The sequence below is a fragment of the Amphiura filiformis genome, chromosome 6, assembly GCF_039555335.1.
Source record: "Amphiura filiformis chromosome 6, Afil_fr2py, whole genome shotgun sequence".
NCBI classification, from domain to species: Eukaryota; Metazoa; Echinodermata; class Ophiuroidea; order Amphilepidida; family Amphiuridae; genus Amphiura; species Amphiura filiformis.
Window position 1 is genome coordinate 60,525,562 of NC_092633.1, and position 16,883 is coordinate 60,542,444.

General features: G+C 43.0%; 1 protein-coding gene across 3 annotated transcripts in view; it reads left to right on the top strand.

The window, feature by feature from the left end:
• The window catches only part of LOC140155750 (uncharacterized), a 111,669-nt gene that overhangs the window by 35,384 nt on the left and 59,402 nt on the right, over window positions 1–16,883 (top strand). The window contains exon 2 of one of the 3 annotated variants that reach the window (XM_072178702.1): window positions 440–466. The exons of the other annotated variants lie outside the window; for them this stretch is intronic. Within the exon in view, the coding sequence (XP_072034803.1) occupies window positions 440–466 (27 nt within the window). The remainder of the gene's footprint in view (window positions 1–439; window positions 467–16,883) is intronic. 3 annotated transcript variants of the gene reach the window in all.

Below are 16,883 nucleotides of genomic sequence, written 5' to 3' on the forward strand. Positions count from 1 at the left end.
TCAGTATTGTACTCTAGCTTCACTTATAATTACTTTTGAAAGCACAACCCATCCGTGTAATTATATAATTGTATCAATTTGTATGCATGCATATCATTTCGTATAAATCCAGTCAATTGTATTAAAAACTGTTCATTATAATCTACATGATAACCATTGAGAATACCTCCTTCATGTCATCGTTAAATCCATTTTCGGTGTTCTAATGTCAGTAATGACAACTTTACATCAGACAAATGTGTATTCATTTCAATTTTCATAACCTGTCACCCAGACATGCTACATGTACACAGAAATTGCAATTGAGCGTGTACAATATTTGAGCAACTTATTAACATTCTTGGCTTTACTCGCTGCTTACATAATGTTTTATCTTGTTTACAAATATTATATGGATAATGTTAATAATGATCCCATTCGTTGTGTTATGTTTTTTCAGAGATTCAGATCTCCTCTCACCACTAAGGTAATTCACCAACTGCACTGTGTGTGTTGTTAGACTAATGCATGCATTATAACATATACTTCATGTTCTTTTCTCAAATTATGTGCAATGTGAAAAAAGCTTTGGCCATATGATATAGGCCTAGATGTTTTCTTTCAGCCTAGCCTTAAGTTGGCTCTATGTACCTTGCTTTTTCATATTAAATTTTACTTGTTTGTTTGATAAAACTGGAATGTACTTTTCTTCCTTATATTATAATGGACTGGGTTTCGCTTTGTGTTATAATGTGCAAACTTACAAGTTTTTGTAATTCATATGCATAAAATGATGCCAACAAGTACATTTGAATGAGAAGAACATATGACTTCAAAGTTTGATGATTCTTCTTGGTTACTGTTTGAATGCTGATAATTGAGTAGCCATAACTTCATAGAATTTGCACAGGCTTTATTTCTGTGTGAGCACATGTTTGTTGTGAGTAGAACTTTAGTGTTTTTAACCATAGATTTGAGAAGTGATTTTTGTTTTAAAAGTATATTTGAGAATGATTTTAAAGTTTCCTTTATTGGTATTTTAACCATAACTTACTTGGGAGGGGGGATTTGGTTGGAAATGCCCTCTGTATTGCTTCACCCTACTGCCCAGTCAACCTAGCCTGCTGGGTTTTGTAGGATTTGGCAGAAACATTTGTAATTCCAAGGTTTACAGTGTGTTTTTTACTGAGCAAACAGTTGACGGGTAAATGTGGGGTGATGCGAGGAGTATGGGGTAACAGTGAGCCCAGTAGAAACAGATTTGGTGAAGGGTGATGCTGGTTAACCTCACCAAACCTCACTTTGAACTGTCAACCACTGTTTGAGGTGGTTAATAGTGGGTGATACACAGTGACATACATGCCCAGTAGAGACAAGTACTGGTGACGATTTAGTAGTTGCCACCGGACGTCACATAAAAGTGTGACAAACAAAGATACAGCATGAGCGATCCAAATCTGACCTTTAAACAGCATGAAGATCACAAAAAATTTTGTGTACTTCACCCTCCCCACTAAATATGTAGGTAGTGAATCATTACCCCGCATTTGCAGCGCATCAGAAAGGAACCCGGTTGACGGTGAGAGGATTAAGAATGCAGGGGAATAAAAGCGTGGTGATGTGAAGTGCTCACTCTCTTAGAATGGTGTGTAGATTTGAGAATGATCTTTTCAAGATTTGTGTGAGATGGTTAAATACTAGTAGTATAGAATGGTTCAGAATGAAAAGCTCTAGTGATTCTTTAAACTTGAAAAGCAATGACATATTAAGTCTCTTGTTCTGATTTTCAAACGACTTTGCAGACAATGTGGTTGGTTAAGAATGAGCATTTCAGTGTTTTAGATTGACTTTGAATTGGTGTATTCATTTATGTTGCCAGTGTCTTGTTATGTAGTGATGTGAGAAATGCAGTAATTATTGTAGGCCTACTGACAAAACTGTGTTTATAATGTTTTTGTTTTTGTCTGTTTTTCGTGTGTTTTCATATTTTAAGCATTGGCATTTGGTTGCCAGTCAGTTCTATGTTTGCATGTTTGCTTAAATTTGTGTCTAATGTCTATCTCTGCCTGCGATGTTTAGAGAATAAAGGTATTGTTTTTAGCCGCTGCTGTGTATCTATCATTTCATATAACACGAGTGACATTATAAGTTAAAACAATGAGGTGAAGCTGAATTGTTTTGCGTCAAAAATAATGACGTCCCCCGTGTAATATGAGAGGATGATGCACTACAGCAGCTAAAAACGATACCTTTATTCTCATTCTTAAACACTTCATTTCAAAAATGAAAATATTAATCATTTAATATGCCAAATTTTTATCACATTTTACAAGGAAGTTCTTGTGCATAGAATTGATCTGCCCCGTTGTTGCTATGGACCTCCAATAGCGTGTACTGTACACGTATTGTTTTGATGCACACACGCTGAACCGTGTTATATTTTTTCATAACACCACTAAGTCCAATAAGATGCAGGAACTTTCTCAAGTGTTTAAGATTTACAGTTACACACAAAGGGATGTGCGTGTGAGAGAGAACAGAAAGAGGGAGAGGGGATGAGTGAATGTGTGTAGGGTGTATGTTTGCAAAGACTTACAAACGAGGACGCACACCAAAAAATGCAGAGTAACAGAGGACACCCAGAAACCGAGAATGTCCATGGTTCCTTCTACCATTTGCCTATTGCAAACAACATAAAAATGCATGAAAGACTTGTCTCATTTGCTAGTGTAGGGTCATGTAAAAAGTCAAGTGGGTCCATGATTTGGAGCAGGTGTGCAAGGTCCTCGGTTAGATAGGAAAAAGTTGTAGGTTCTCTTGTTTGAGTAATAGCCATCAAACAATGAAAACATGTTGTTTGTTTGTGTCCAAAGGGTTGTTTGTATGTTTGTGTTTATATGTGTTTTGTTTTGTGCAGTGGCGATACTAGGGGGGGGATATTTTTCCTGCTACCCCCAGTTTGCTCCCAGTTTTAAGGAAAAAACAACAAAATTACAACAATTTACACTTATTGTGGCAATTTTGTGCAGAAATTGGTTGTATTTTCCCCCTCCCCCATTCAACCCCCCTCCAATTTTTTTTTCCACTGCTGCCACTGATTTTGTGTACTGCTTTCCCACTTAGTGCATGTTTATATACACATCTTTGTGGTTTCTCACGTTTTGTGTGTGTGCTGTGTGCTTTTTATTTTTTCCACCAATAGGGGACATTTTATGGTCTTTTTAACAACCGGAGGTCCCGGGTGTCTTTCCATGTTGTCCCCACTTTCACAGCATATCCCTGATTCTATATATTCCAAACATGGACTTTTTACATCCGGTGACCTGAAAGGGGTAAGGTGGAAGTCCCATATTAGGCAAATAAACCCACCAACTATGTGGGGTGGGGGTGGGGGAAGTTGACAAAAATTACCCAATTAGGCAGTAAAAAATGTGTGTTTTTGTCCCCCACTTAGCCAATCATAATGTAATAGTTTGTCTCAAAGCCTTTCCCAAAATCCAATGCGGAATTTTTTACTTTAATTTTTCTTATCAAACTTGGACGAGCTTTTTGACAAGCATACACCAGGGGGAATATGCATATAGTTTCGCTGTATTCAAGATGAAGAATTTTAGACGTACATGTAGGCGAGATTTTTGTATGGTGAATTTTTGGAAATAACAGAATAAAAATAATAAGTACTTTCTCAATTCTGTGGGAATAACAAGCAAAAGACGGGCGATGTCTAATAATGCGTGCGAGGGGCTTTGAGACAAACTATTTAATTAAGACGGCCTTACTGGGATGTCATTTGTATTGCTGCAGTTGGCAACAATGATTTTTTTCACATTTTACATTTTACATTTTATGCAATATTTTTTAATTAAAATCGGTTAATACATAAGTTACAGTGATGTGAGGTGAAGTGTATTTCTTTGCTTTCATTTAAAGTTAGTCTCATCAGTTGCTGTGATTTGATGATGTATTGAAGTAGGAGTACGTGGAGACCATTCTTTTCATATAGGTTGGGGAATATACCAGACACTGTTGTGATCAAGTTTACCTGAAGAAAAAAAGTGTATCTAGTAATGCTTCACAAGCTTAGATTAGACATGTATTATTTGAAACATGCAAGGTCAAAGGTGAAGTGTACTTTTCTTTATGTACAACATGAACTGTGTTTATGGGGGATAGTGATATGAGGTATGTGCAGATTGATGTAGCGGAAAGGCGGTATCTTTTCTTAAACAAAAAGCGGCGACTGTAGGCGTGTTTTAATTGGCTTAGCCTGTAAATGATCGCCCTTTGTTGGTGTGTTGCATGCGTTGTCAGGAAGGGCAAGACCTACAACATTGTAGCTTTTTCCCATACTGTGGAAGAGAATATTTAGGTCTACAGTCCTGTTTTGACCGCAGTAAAGGGAAATGTTTTGACATATTTGACAATGAATGCTTTGTAAGAAGAGAAAAAGCATGAAATTTCAAATTTTGCAGATAATCTTTATAGGGAGTCTTCCAATTTAAGGGCTTTTAAAATTCCTGTACTGATTTTTCTGTAAAGTTGCTGTTGCCAAGATATTCTGGTACATTGGGTTACTGTCTTTGGGAAGTATGAGTCTTACAGCTACTTACCTTGTTATGAATGCCTTAGTGTTGTTTCTTTGAATTTAGAAGATTAAGAACGTTTGGTTGATGGCCCTGAATTAAAGATGAAATTTGATTTTGCCGGAATTTGGATTTCGGGCCAACAATTAAACAAATTCCAGATTTGAAAAAAAAAAAGTTTTATTTGGTTTTTAGGTTGTCTGAAGGGAAAAACCTCATGGCATCACAAGTCGTGTGTCCGGCTGTCCCGTCTGTGTTTTGTCCATCAACAATTATAGAAGGCTTTTGGTTTAAATGAAGAAATTAAATCCCAGTGCAACTTGGGTCATTGTAGCTGCATTATGGGTTCCTTCATGTATTGATGGTATCCAAGGTCACTATGGGCCAGTGAAACCACTGTGGCTACTGGTCGATGATCATCTGCTTGGCATGCGAGGGATCTAAGGTTCGAATCCTGTTGGTATGAAGTGACTTCCTTATTCATCTTCTCTCCCTTTTTGTTTCTTCTTTAACTTACAATAGCAAAAAGCAGTGTTTGGTGTTAGCGCTAATGTCATGTCTTCCATAGGGGTGTATGGATTTTCCCCACGGGAGGCACTCCCTATAGATCTGAAATGATAGGGACATGCCTTGGCCATGTTAAAGGTAGGGCTTTCAGGTCAAATGTACAATTACAAAAATATGGGGTCATTCAGTACACAAACTTAATAAAAATGGGGTCATTCGGTATGAAACTTTAAATAAATTTGGGGCCATTGGGGTAACAAACTGTAAAATTGGGGTCATTGGGTACATTAGATTGCCAAAAAGGTGTCATTGAGTATGCATAAATAAGTGCCAAAACTGCCAAAAAGAAACTTGCCACCTTGGGAACTTGAATCAATTAACAATCGGAAGCAACTGGATGATTGAAATTGAAAAATCCCATTAACACAAAAAAGGGTCATTGAGTGCAAGCCAGTTTGGAATAGGGGTCTATCCCGAGGCACATGATGCATATCCATTATGCAAGTACCCCCCCCCCGGAGATTTTCGCTGTAAGAGCCAGAGGGATTTGAAAAGGTTTATGATCCCTGAGTGTTGCTGGCTGTAAGTTATGCACTGTGACAGTGAGGGCAGTATGACAGTAGTGCAAGAAGCCATACTGATCACCATGTCATATAGCTGATTATGTTCCTTTAAAGTTGTATGCATATCTGCGCTTTAAATAGCCACATATTTTGTTCAGACTTGCAGAATGACATAATTACGGCTACTCATTCAGTGTCTGTACCAGACATATTTTAATACAGCTACATTGTAGAAAAGTGCAGATATAATTAATTATGTAGGGATTTGTAAAGTGTAATGTTCAATTAACTTTAACTGATTCTTTTCCTTAAATAGGTCTGGACTTTGATGTGCACATTTTGTAAAGATTTTTAGCATTATCAAGCTTGACTGCTTCTACATTTACCAATTAATGTAAATAGTTAAGTTCGCACAAATATGGCTGTGGAAAAAAGGCGGCTTCTGGTCCCTGTGCTTAGTATAGTAGCAATTAAATTCAACATGTCATTGCACTTCTTTTTAAATGTCTTTGTTAGAAAAAACAATCTTGAAATTCAGCCTGAAAGAAGACAAAAATGAAAAAACAAAACAATACACATTGCTTGTTGGGTCAATTTATTGTAGAAATCTTCAGTTTCATTAGGGCCTGTATTAAGGGTAGCAACTGTTTTTAACTGTTGCGATTTGGTAGCTCACAGTATCTTGCAAATGGTAGTAAGCTTTGGCAAAAATTGCATTGATCATCTCATAGCGAGTATGTAGAAGAATTCAAATATCACGGATATACTTTTGTAGGTCCAACAATACACCATGCACCCTTAATATGTCTACTGAACAGTAGAATGGATAGTACTTATTAGCTTTGTTGATATAACATATCCTTGTTTATTTTGACAAAACTGAAATGAAACAATCTCAATGTTTGATGCAGTTTAGTTTTACATTCTATTCATAATCTTGAAATATGAATATTAAGTGAGTTTGATTGTATCAAAAGATTTTGATGTCTACATACATGCATATAATTGTGAGCCTGCCTTACACTGCTGTTACAATATGTTGGCCCAGATTCAAGTGGAAGTCAATGGAAGGATATTACATAAAAATCTGTCATTAAAAAGCCATTGTATTTGTAGCATAGCCAGTTCTGTCACTACGGGCACGCAACACTGAATCAACACACAATTCCAGCAGTAATCAAGTTTGATGCATATTCAGATTTTAATGATATTAGTTTTTAACAATTTGAATGGGCAGCAAAAGGCCCTTAAGTGATCAAAATCTGAATGTGAGAGGTTGCAGTAATTACCAGTATCAATTTATCCTCAATTTGGATATTTATACAGATTTTGCTTAAAGTATTAAAAAAAAACAACTTGCAGGATAACTTCTAAAATATTCTTGCACAAGCCATATAGCAGTCTGTGTTGCAGACCATGTAACTATTCGTTCATCTCAAAATGAGGTTCTGCCCGCAAAGTGTGTTGCGTGTGCATCGTACACCTGTCAAAAACGCATGCTTTAATTGTCGCGTACACTTTGCAAAAACCTTATGGTGTTTTTTCTAATCTCGTTTTGGTAGCAAGGCCGAATATTATCCACAGGATAGATACCACTGAGTACCACACTCTTACAGAAACCAAAATGGTGCAGCTTCACCGCCCGCTTGTCCCTCTCCATTGCGACTTGCCGCATCCCCCCTCCATCAGTGGCGTAACTAGGGTTGGTAGCGCCCGGGGCAAGAAACAAAATTGGCGCCCCTACCCCCCCCCCACCCCCCACCCGAGGATATCTTAGACATGGGTAGTGGTGTAGATATTGCCTAAGGATATATAATGCCCCTCCCCCATTCTTGAAACAATTGCACGCGCTAAAGTTTGGACAAATAAGGCCTATACACTAATTATTTTTGGTTACTAGAAGTAGAATATCGGTCTTAAAATGTGCTGAATTGCGCGCGAAAATTTTGACTTTCGCTTGGAGGGGCGCAGAATGGATGCTGAATTGGTCAGGGTTGCCCCCCTCTGTTACGCCACTGCCCTCCATTGCAAGTAGTCTTTAACAAAAGACTATTATAGCAGTGTGCATCATTCAGCCAGTCATTCAGTCAAGCTTTTTATCATGATTCACCAGCTTTTGAACTTGAGGATTCAGGCAACTTGTCAAGTTTGTTTTCACTTTGACCCTATTTATAAATGAGATATTTGTGGAGTGAAGATGTCTAGATTTGATAGGTTATTTGATCCATTTACTGTAGCAGTAGAAATGTTTGCGGAATTTATTTTTCACGCTCAACACAAAATGATATAAAAATTAAAATGCACAAATATAAATGCATAGGACTATATAATGTATGAAAACTTGAAACTAATGAAAGTAATAATTTAAAAAGAAGCGTAGTATTCAAAATCTGCAAAGCACAAAAAATTTGCTGCGAAAATGGCCACTTTTACAGTACTTGTGTAGTTTGTAGGCAATCATTGCCAAGTTTTATTTCTTGTGTAAGAAATTGAGGTGCAAAGGAGGTATTAGGAAGGAAGTAATACATGAAGTTGAGAAGGTTGTAGCCAGTCCTGAGGCTATGATAATGTATTACTTACCATTAAATATCATGCAATATAAATGGATGAATCAACATGATCAATTGCAAGGTTTTTGGAGATAAAGCTCCTTCATGTCAGTACCATAGCTAGCGGGGTGGGGGTCTCTGCCCCCTGACAAAAAATTGAAAGAGAAAAGTGCCCTCTGACAAAAAAAAGAAAACCAGGAAGGTAAAGGAAAAGAAAAGGAACACAGAGCCCCTTTCCCACCAAGATGCAACCTGATCGTGGGACCAAAATTGTATAAAATACCAAATGAAAAAATGTGTGTGTGCTATGAATTTTTTTCATCTTTACCACCCCCCAATTTTTATTTTGCTACCCTGACCGAGAAAGCTGGCTACCCCTGCTTCATGCCTTGAAACTAGAATTTGACTTTCATTAGCTTGAAGCATATAGGCACGGAAGTTATATTTATATCAAAATTTAAATGCACAGCCTCAAATGCAAATTGTTTACCCACAAAGGCTAATGTTATCTAATTAAGTGCTGTGTAATTATTAGAGTCAGTGCTCTACTTGCATCAGCTTCTAATAATACAAAATATTAGATCGTGAAGATAATTTATGAATAACTCCTGTGAAATAAGAGTCTATGGCAAAATCAATACTGCCTGGTGCAATATTTTAGCAAACAAAATTTCTGCGAGTTTGCACACGAACCACCCTTTTTGCAGCATGTAATTTTTGTGAATTCGTACATTTTCTTAAAGGCCTAATGATAGGAAATAGAAAAGACTCAGTACACCGGTCGATCTTACCGCTTCCGATGTTGATTAAGATACTTCTTGCATCGATCCCGAGATGCGGAAAAAACCAATAGTCATTTTGTCCCACATAAATGAATAAATAACAAAAAACCCCCGATCCCCCGAGTGGACTCACCCATCCGGTGACGTCACACACGATAATCATCCTTATCCTCCTTGGTTTCTAGATGAGATAGACGTGTGGATTTTTCTTTGCCAACGCTAAGTATCATTACGAACCAAAGGACGAGATATACAGTTTGTTTGTTACACCTGAGGTAAAAACCAACCAGTATAGTACGCTAGGGAGATAGTTTTGACGACATTTTTCGGCTAGAAAAGTGACAAAAACGATCCAAAAACTTAGCTTGTATGAGTGTTTCTGTTCGTATACGGGACACACGTTTTCAAAATGGCCGCCCTTAGGACGCCATTTTATTTTTTGTTCTCACGTAAAACAACTATAGCAGACTAGTAAGTTACAATAGATGTTTGTACAGTACTGTGTATACATGTATGGTGAGTGATTATCGCTATGTTTATGGTGTGCTCTATCGTTATATCTTTCAGTACACGCCTGATGACGAGTTACTGCTAAGAGTTCGGTGGGTTTCGAAGGACCAGCCTGACAAATCTATAGAAAAAGGTTTTCAGTTTTTCATCCCTTTGTATATATATTTTTATATCATACCACTACATCTGAGACAGCCACTGTGCGTGTGGGTCTGCTTATTGGGCTTGAGCTTGTGTTCGGGGGTAGTGCTATACGCTCCCGATTACTACAACATGTCCAGGCCTTGTCAATCCTGCCCTTCCCTTGTGGCAGAGTGGGACCCACATCCACTCTGCTACACCCATAGGGATTGTTCTAAATTTAATAAGTGTGCATCTTTTTGCATAGGCTTATCGGACGTACATTGCGAAGATTTAGAAAGTAGCGCTCGTTGGGACTTCGACACAGACAGAAAACGAAGACCAGGAAACAGAAGGCTACAGGTAAGGTTGATATGGTAGGTACTAGCGCGGCCGGCAAGGGCCACGCTAAGGTAACCTCTGGGGCTCCGGTCCCGGCAAGCAGGCGGACCCTCCGGGACTGCTAGCGAGCCCGAAGGCCTAGCAGCCAGCGAAAGCACTGACAAACCGTCTAAGCTAGTAGCAGGCAGCAGGGCGGTACTTGCCCTAACAGGCGAGTACCAGTCTACCAGTGAGATCTCTAGCGAAGTTTCTTGCAGGTGGACACCCGTCTATTGCTGGCGTAACAGCGGGTCTAGCACCCGCGAAGTAGCCGGCGATGGACAGTATGCCAAGGGTACCCGGGCTTGCCTGGGCTGAATCCTAGCATACAGCGTGCGAACGGACCTCGGCTTGCCTCGGCTGGTCTGTAGCACGCAGCGTGCCAGTGGAACCCGGCTTGCCTGGGTTGATCCACGCACGCAGCACGCTTCGTTCTCGCAAGGGTCGAATGAAAACGTGCATGGGTTTAGCATAGGCGATAGCGGGGCTAACGCTTCGGGTGTAGTCTTAGCAGAACCAACTGGGGTTGTCACACGGCAGCGTTCCATGGCGGGACCGCCGAGTGATACCCTGGGCCTTGGAATGGCTGCGGGACTGGCTAGCGGCTATACGAGTTGGGCTCGCAGTCTCTCACGGGACAGCGACCCAAGTGCAAACGGTGGCAGCTACCGAGACGAGCTACGGCTCGACTTCAGTGGTAGCCACTATGCACGCGCCCATAGCTGCCGTGAGTGGTCCGCCACACACAGCGACCTTGGGCGAGGCTCAAGAGGTTAGGGTAGGTAGTTTGAACAGCCTGGCTGATCAACAACCCACTTATGTCCTCGAGAGCCAGCAGAGCGTGGGTGATCCATTACAGTCAATGGGTCAATTACCCTCTTATGATCGATCACTATCTATTCAGCGGAGCATGGCTCCATTGATTGATACTGCCTATTCAGGTAGCGAGGTGACTGATCGGGGTATACACGCTCAGCTACCCGTGATACTAGGCAAGCTCCTTCTAGCCAAGGGACAGCCAGTATAGCGGGTACCCATACACGGGCTTGATCCTCTAGCGGGAACGCTGTGAGGCATGGGTACAGTGGTACGCAGCCGGGAGCCCTACCGGGCACCCACGCTACAACCACGCAGGTACCGCAGTACTCGTCCTGGTTGCCACAGTCTCTGTGGCAACAGGGGGGGGGGAGGCGGTGCTGGTACTGCCGTTCCATGGGGTTTCCCTGGTGGCGGATCCTTTCAGGGTCAGCTACCGACAGGGTATGCCCCGTGGTACCCGCCGCAGGGTGGTTTCTTCCACGGTTAGCACCGTGGCAAGTGCCGCCTAGCGCTGGGCAAGCAGTACCACCAGCTGTTACCCAGGCTGGGCGGCGAGTGGCTAACCCTGATACAGCTCAGGGTAGGCCGCACGCTGCTATGGCTAGGGCGACAGCAGCGAGAGCGCGCGGATCCCGGGGTGCTATGGCTAGCATCTCGGGGTCGGGCGGGAGTCCGCCCTCTTCTGCTGGTGTTCAGTTGGCTAGCCACACGGTGGCGACACCTCCCTGTCCACCTTCAGATGCCCGTCGTCAGATCTCTTCCTCATCAGAGAGTGAGTCAGAGTCTGAAGGCGAGGGAAAGGAGTCGGAAGATGAAACCAGTAGCGACTCACAGTCTGATGAGGCTGTGCAGGTAGCTTCAGGTATCCTTCCCCCGCTTCCCCGTGAGGAACTCGCTAGCAATGGTCTGCCTGCGGACACCGCTGAGGTGATGAGCCGTGTGGCCCAAGGTTTGGGCCTGGCTTTCTCTCAGGAGGAGTCCATTCAGGAGGACCAGGGCATCTTTTCAGTAGGATGCCCAGCTAGCGGCGTCCACACAAGGGTCGCCCGCACTTGCATTCCCGGGCGGACCTCAAGGGTAGGTTTCGTAGGGCTGTCAGGCTCGCTCATTCTGAACCTCAAGCCGTTGAACGAGTTCATCAGGCCCAAGAGGTTCAGAATGGAGACTCGCCGGTGCTAGCCTGCCCCATCAAGGGTATGTGGGCGGCATCGCTAGATCTCTCGGACGATATCTGCATGTTCCGATCGCACCTCAAGATCAGATGTTTCTACGCTTCAAGGTACAGGGTCAAACTTACCAGTTTCGATGCCTGCCATTCGGCTTGTCCACCTCCCCCAGAGTGTTTACACTCCTGGTCAAGGCGGTGGCAGCGTACCTGCAGCGCGGGGGAGTCAACATGTGTTGCTACCTGGACGATTGGTTCATTTACGGACGCACCCGCTGGAGACACAGTGTCTCGTGGAGTTAGTAGTCCGTGACGGTGCGGGACCTGGGATTTCTGATCAACGCCAAGAAATCCAATTTGGTCCCGACGCGAGACACCACTATTCCTAGGGACCCAGATCAACCTCAAGGAGGGGATCGCGGGCGCCTCACCCGAGAGGGTGACGAACATGGCGAGGTGTGCCCGACTCTTGGCCGAGTCAGAGGGGGCACCCGCTGTGGCATGGATGAAGGTTTCGGGCCTTATGGCCAGTATGGTAGACCTCATACCGTACTGCCGCTTTCACATGAGGCCTATACAACTACACCTTCTAGCCTTTTACAGGCCCAGTCGTCACCCAATATCCCTCGCGGTTCCGATGTTGGAGATCGCGAGTGGAACTCTGGTAGTGGACCCATCAGCCCAATTTGACTCAAGGTGTCAGGTTTCTGCACCAGCGGTAAAAAGGCCACGTAGTGACGACCGACGCGCCAAAGCTGGACTGGGGGCCACATCCACGGGACTCAGTCTCGGGCCTATGGTCGGCCACGGAGACGGAGTTCCATATCAACCTTCTCGAACTTTGGGCAGTGGAGAGAACTCTCCAGCATTTCGAGAAGGTGATCGTTGGATCTCATATCGTTGTCCAAACGGACAACACAACCGTGGTGGCCTACCTCAACAGACAAGGGGGCACCAGGTCACCACGGTTGTGCCTGCACGCACTACGCCTGATAGGGTGGTGCAAGGCCAGGCAGATTACGTTGAGAGCGATGCACATAGCGGGAGTCACCAACATCATCGCGGACGATCTGTCACGAGGAAAGGTGTCGGGACCTACAGAATGGTCCCTTGCTCCGCAGGTCGCCCAGACGATCTTCGAGGTGATGTACCACCCTCGATAGATTTGTTCGCATCTCATCGCAATCATCAGCTGCCGGTGTACTGCTCGAGGGTCGCAGACCCACAGGCATTCGCCGTGGACGCTCTGTCCGTGAGACTGGGGAGGAATGACTGCTTACGCTTTCCCCCCGATCTCACTGCTCGCAAGGGTAGTGACCAAGATCGGGAGGGAGGATTGCAACGTCATTCTGATAGCACCGTTCTGGCCGAAACACCTGTGGTTTCGACCGATGGTGGATCTACTAGCGGCACCGCCGCAGTACCCCGAAAGTTACCTAAATCTACTCCGGATGCCCGGAGGAGAGGTACCAAGTCTACCACTAGAGCACCTGCAGTTAGCTGCATGGCCCTTATCAGGAACGCGGCGGAGGGAGGCTTTTCATCAGAAGCTGCTTCTCTCATCGCCGGGGTAGACGAGTCTACCCTCCGCACGTATAGTCAGCGCTTGGCTCCCTACTACGCATGGTGCGATGAGAGAATACATCTCCCACTAGAGCCCCTGTGCCTCTAGTGGCAGATTTTCTGACAGAAAAGTTCAGGTCAGGACTTCAGCAGGCAACGATAGCCAACTACAAGTCAGCCATTCTCTCGATTCATCGGGATTTGAAGACGGGTCGACTATCAATTCAGATGGGTCCCTAAGTCTTCTTCTCGACGGTATGTTCAACGAGCGCCCGCTGAAAGGAAGGTGGTCCCTCCATGGGACCTCAACACAGTCTTGGAGTATATTAAGGGTCCCCTTTTGAGCCCCTGTCAAAAGCGACCCTTAAATACGCCACTCTTAAGGCGGCCTTTCTTCTGGCGTTGGCTTCGGGGACGGCGCTGCTCGGAGTTGCACGCAGTCTCAAGTCAGCCTCCGTATTTACTAACAACGGAGCGACGCTGTTTCTTCGCCGGATTTCCTTGCAAAAAATGAGCGAAGCACATTCCGGCACTCGCCCCTCTTCCTCCCCAGTATTGGGCAGGGTTCGTCAATAGTCGAAGACAGGATGTGGTGCCCGGTGAGGGAGCTACAGCACTACCTTGGCCGAACACAAACCTTAAGAGGGGCTCATGACCGCTTATTTATCACCCACGCTGAACCGCACGGTCCAGCCGCTAAGCAGACTCTGGCACGGTGGCTGGTCCAGGTGTTGGTGGACTCGGGCGGTAAAAGACGCCGCCCCAAGGCCCACTCAACCAGATCTATCTCATCATCGTGGGCCTACCATAGGGGGGTCCCCATTGAGGAGATTTGTCAGGCTGTGTCCTGGAAGAACCCGTCGTCCTTTTCCACGTTTACTACAAAAACGTAAGCCAACGACCAGGCGATAAGTTCACCAGGGCAGTTCTTGGGCGATAACATGGTGGTTGGGTACCAGGTGTATTTCAGACAGTCAGAATTCCAACATGGTAAGAACCAGTGTTTCTATTCTTAACCACTGCACTTTCAGTTCAGGGTTTTTGTCTGTTCACGTAGTCTTTCTGTTTCCGCCGTGAGGGGGGGGAAATAGTTTGACCTCGCGATTACCATGCTACCCACTCCCGATCCTTATCAGATGCTGGCCAATCTTGTACCTCCATCCGTCGGTTACTTGCTAGATCGATCTTTCAGATGTTGATGCAAGAAGTATCTTAATCAACATCGGAACGGTAAGATCGACCGGTGTACTGAGTCTAGTCCCAAACAAAATGTTTGGTAGACTCATAACCGTGCGATCTTACCTTTCCGATGTTGATTATCCCGACCCCGCCGCCCCTACAAGTTTGGCGAGTAGGGGCTGCCCAAGTCGGATAAGGGATGATTATCGTGTGTGACGTCACCGGATGGGTGAGTCCACTCGGGGGATCGGGGTTTTTTTGTTATTTATTCATTTATGTGGGACAAAATGACTATTGGTTTTTTCCGCATCTCGGGATCGATGCAAGAAGTATCTTAATCAACATCGGAAAGGTAAGATCGCACCGGTTATGAGTCTACCAAACATTTTTGTTTGGGACTAATATTTGAGAGCATGAACATTTGTGAATCTATGCTGCTCACAAAAATTTCATACACACAAATATGCTTTACAGTAAGTTCTACATTCTGGGTTAATCATGCTAATATACATGTACAATAGAGAAATCTTCTTAATGGCATTAGGCCAAGGAAAGTCGATTTTGAGTTTCCCGTCACCCGCCCTCACTTCATTTTCTGACCCTCACTTGAATTCATTATTGTGATTTTCCAAAAAATGCTGATAAAAACTGGTTATATTTGCAAAACAATTATGAATATCCCTTTATTTTTTGTGGAAAAATCAAAATCAAAACATACATTTTGCTGTCAACCTTGCAGACTCTTTTTAATATACTTTTGAATCTCATTTGGGCTAAACATCCATCTTCAAGTGGGTGAGCGGCAAATAACAACACATTTTACATGCGTGTTGGTGATATAATGAAAGGCAGAAAAATAATGAATAATGAAAAAGTTACCTCACTTGTTTTCAGAAATTATGTGATGGGAAACTCAAAATTGACTGTTAGGGGCCTTAAAGGCACATTATTATCAGAAAACAATTTAATGTGAAAGAAGATTCTCACATCTAAAAAAAGAGTCATATTTGAAATAGTTATCTTGCATTTTTATGCAAATATAAGTAACATTTTACAAGATAGAATTTTGTAACTGCATAAACTAAATGAAAGTATACCTCAAATTACCTCTGATCATTTAATAAGCTTGGTGGTGCTAAACATTGTTTTTTTACTTTGCCTAAATATTTTGCAAAAAATGGGCGGACATCCTTGTCAACAAATGTTTCGAGTATTCCTCATCTCAAAAGTTTCTTGGCAGAAAAGAAATGAATACCTGAGTGGGAGAAGGGCCCAACTCCATCAAAACTGTTTTTGAGATATTAAGAAAAAAATTAATATTTGGAAAAGTTTTATAGACAGAATGTTTTCATCTTCAGGGGACCTTTAATACATGAACATACAATATCACATACATTCGAAATTATATATAATGTTTCCATGGCAATGGTACAGGTCTTAATGCGAGCTGGAGTTGGGCCCTTCTTCCACTAATATACTGCAAGTGCCAGTTCCGTCAGCAAATGTGTCATAAATAGCAACAGAAATTTAATAATTATCCATTAATTGCACAAGTAGAAGCATGTAATATGTTAGCAAGAAAGTTTATTGCAGTGAAAAGCAGATTTCATGGATGAACAAAATTCTTCTTTAACCCAATATTTGTGGAAGAAGGGCCAAACTCCATGGAGTTGGGCCTTTCTTCCTGAAAGTGTACATGGAAGAATATTTAGAGAGTGGATTTTGGCTCATCTTTCACACACAAGGAAGAACAGTCTGCTGGCAATAAAATGCTGGACTTAACTCATTTTTGTAAAAAATTGGAGTTGGGCCCTTCTTCCACTCAGGTATTCAAATGCAAGTAGGTAATGGGTTTGAGCACCAACCAATGCCTCATTGCATGCTGGGTAAATTATGTAAGTGGTAGTGTCTCTGTGAGTAAATGTCAAGTAGGCAAATTATTACATGATTTACAAAAACCATGCATGTGAAATGAATATTTGAACATCATGGTGTTATCATGCAGCATTTGTTGCGCAAGAATTTTGTAAAAATAAGGAAGGCAGCTCTAGATTTCTGTCAGTGTTGCATACATGTGCCGTTTTTGTTCCATTAACCGCCCATGCCCCTATAAGTGCCCACCAAGCAACTTTACTACACATGTTCCATTGTTCCTCCCTCATTATTAAATTTTGCTGGATCCA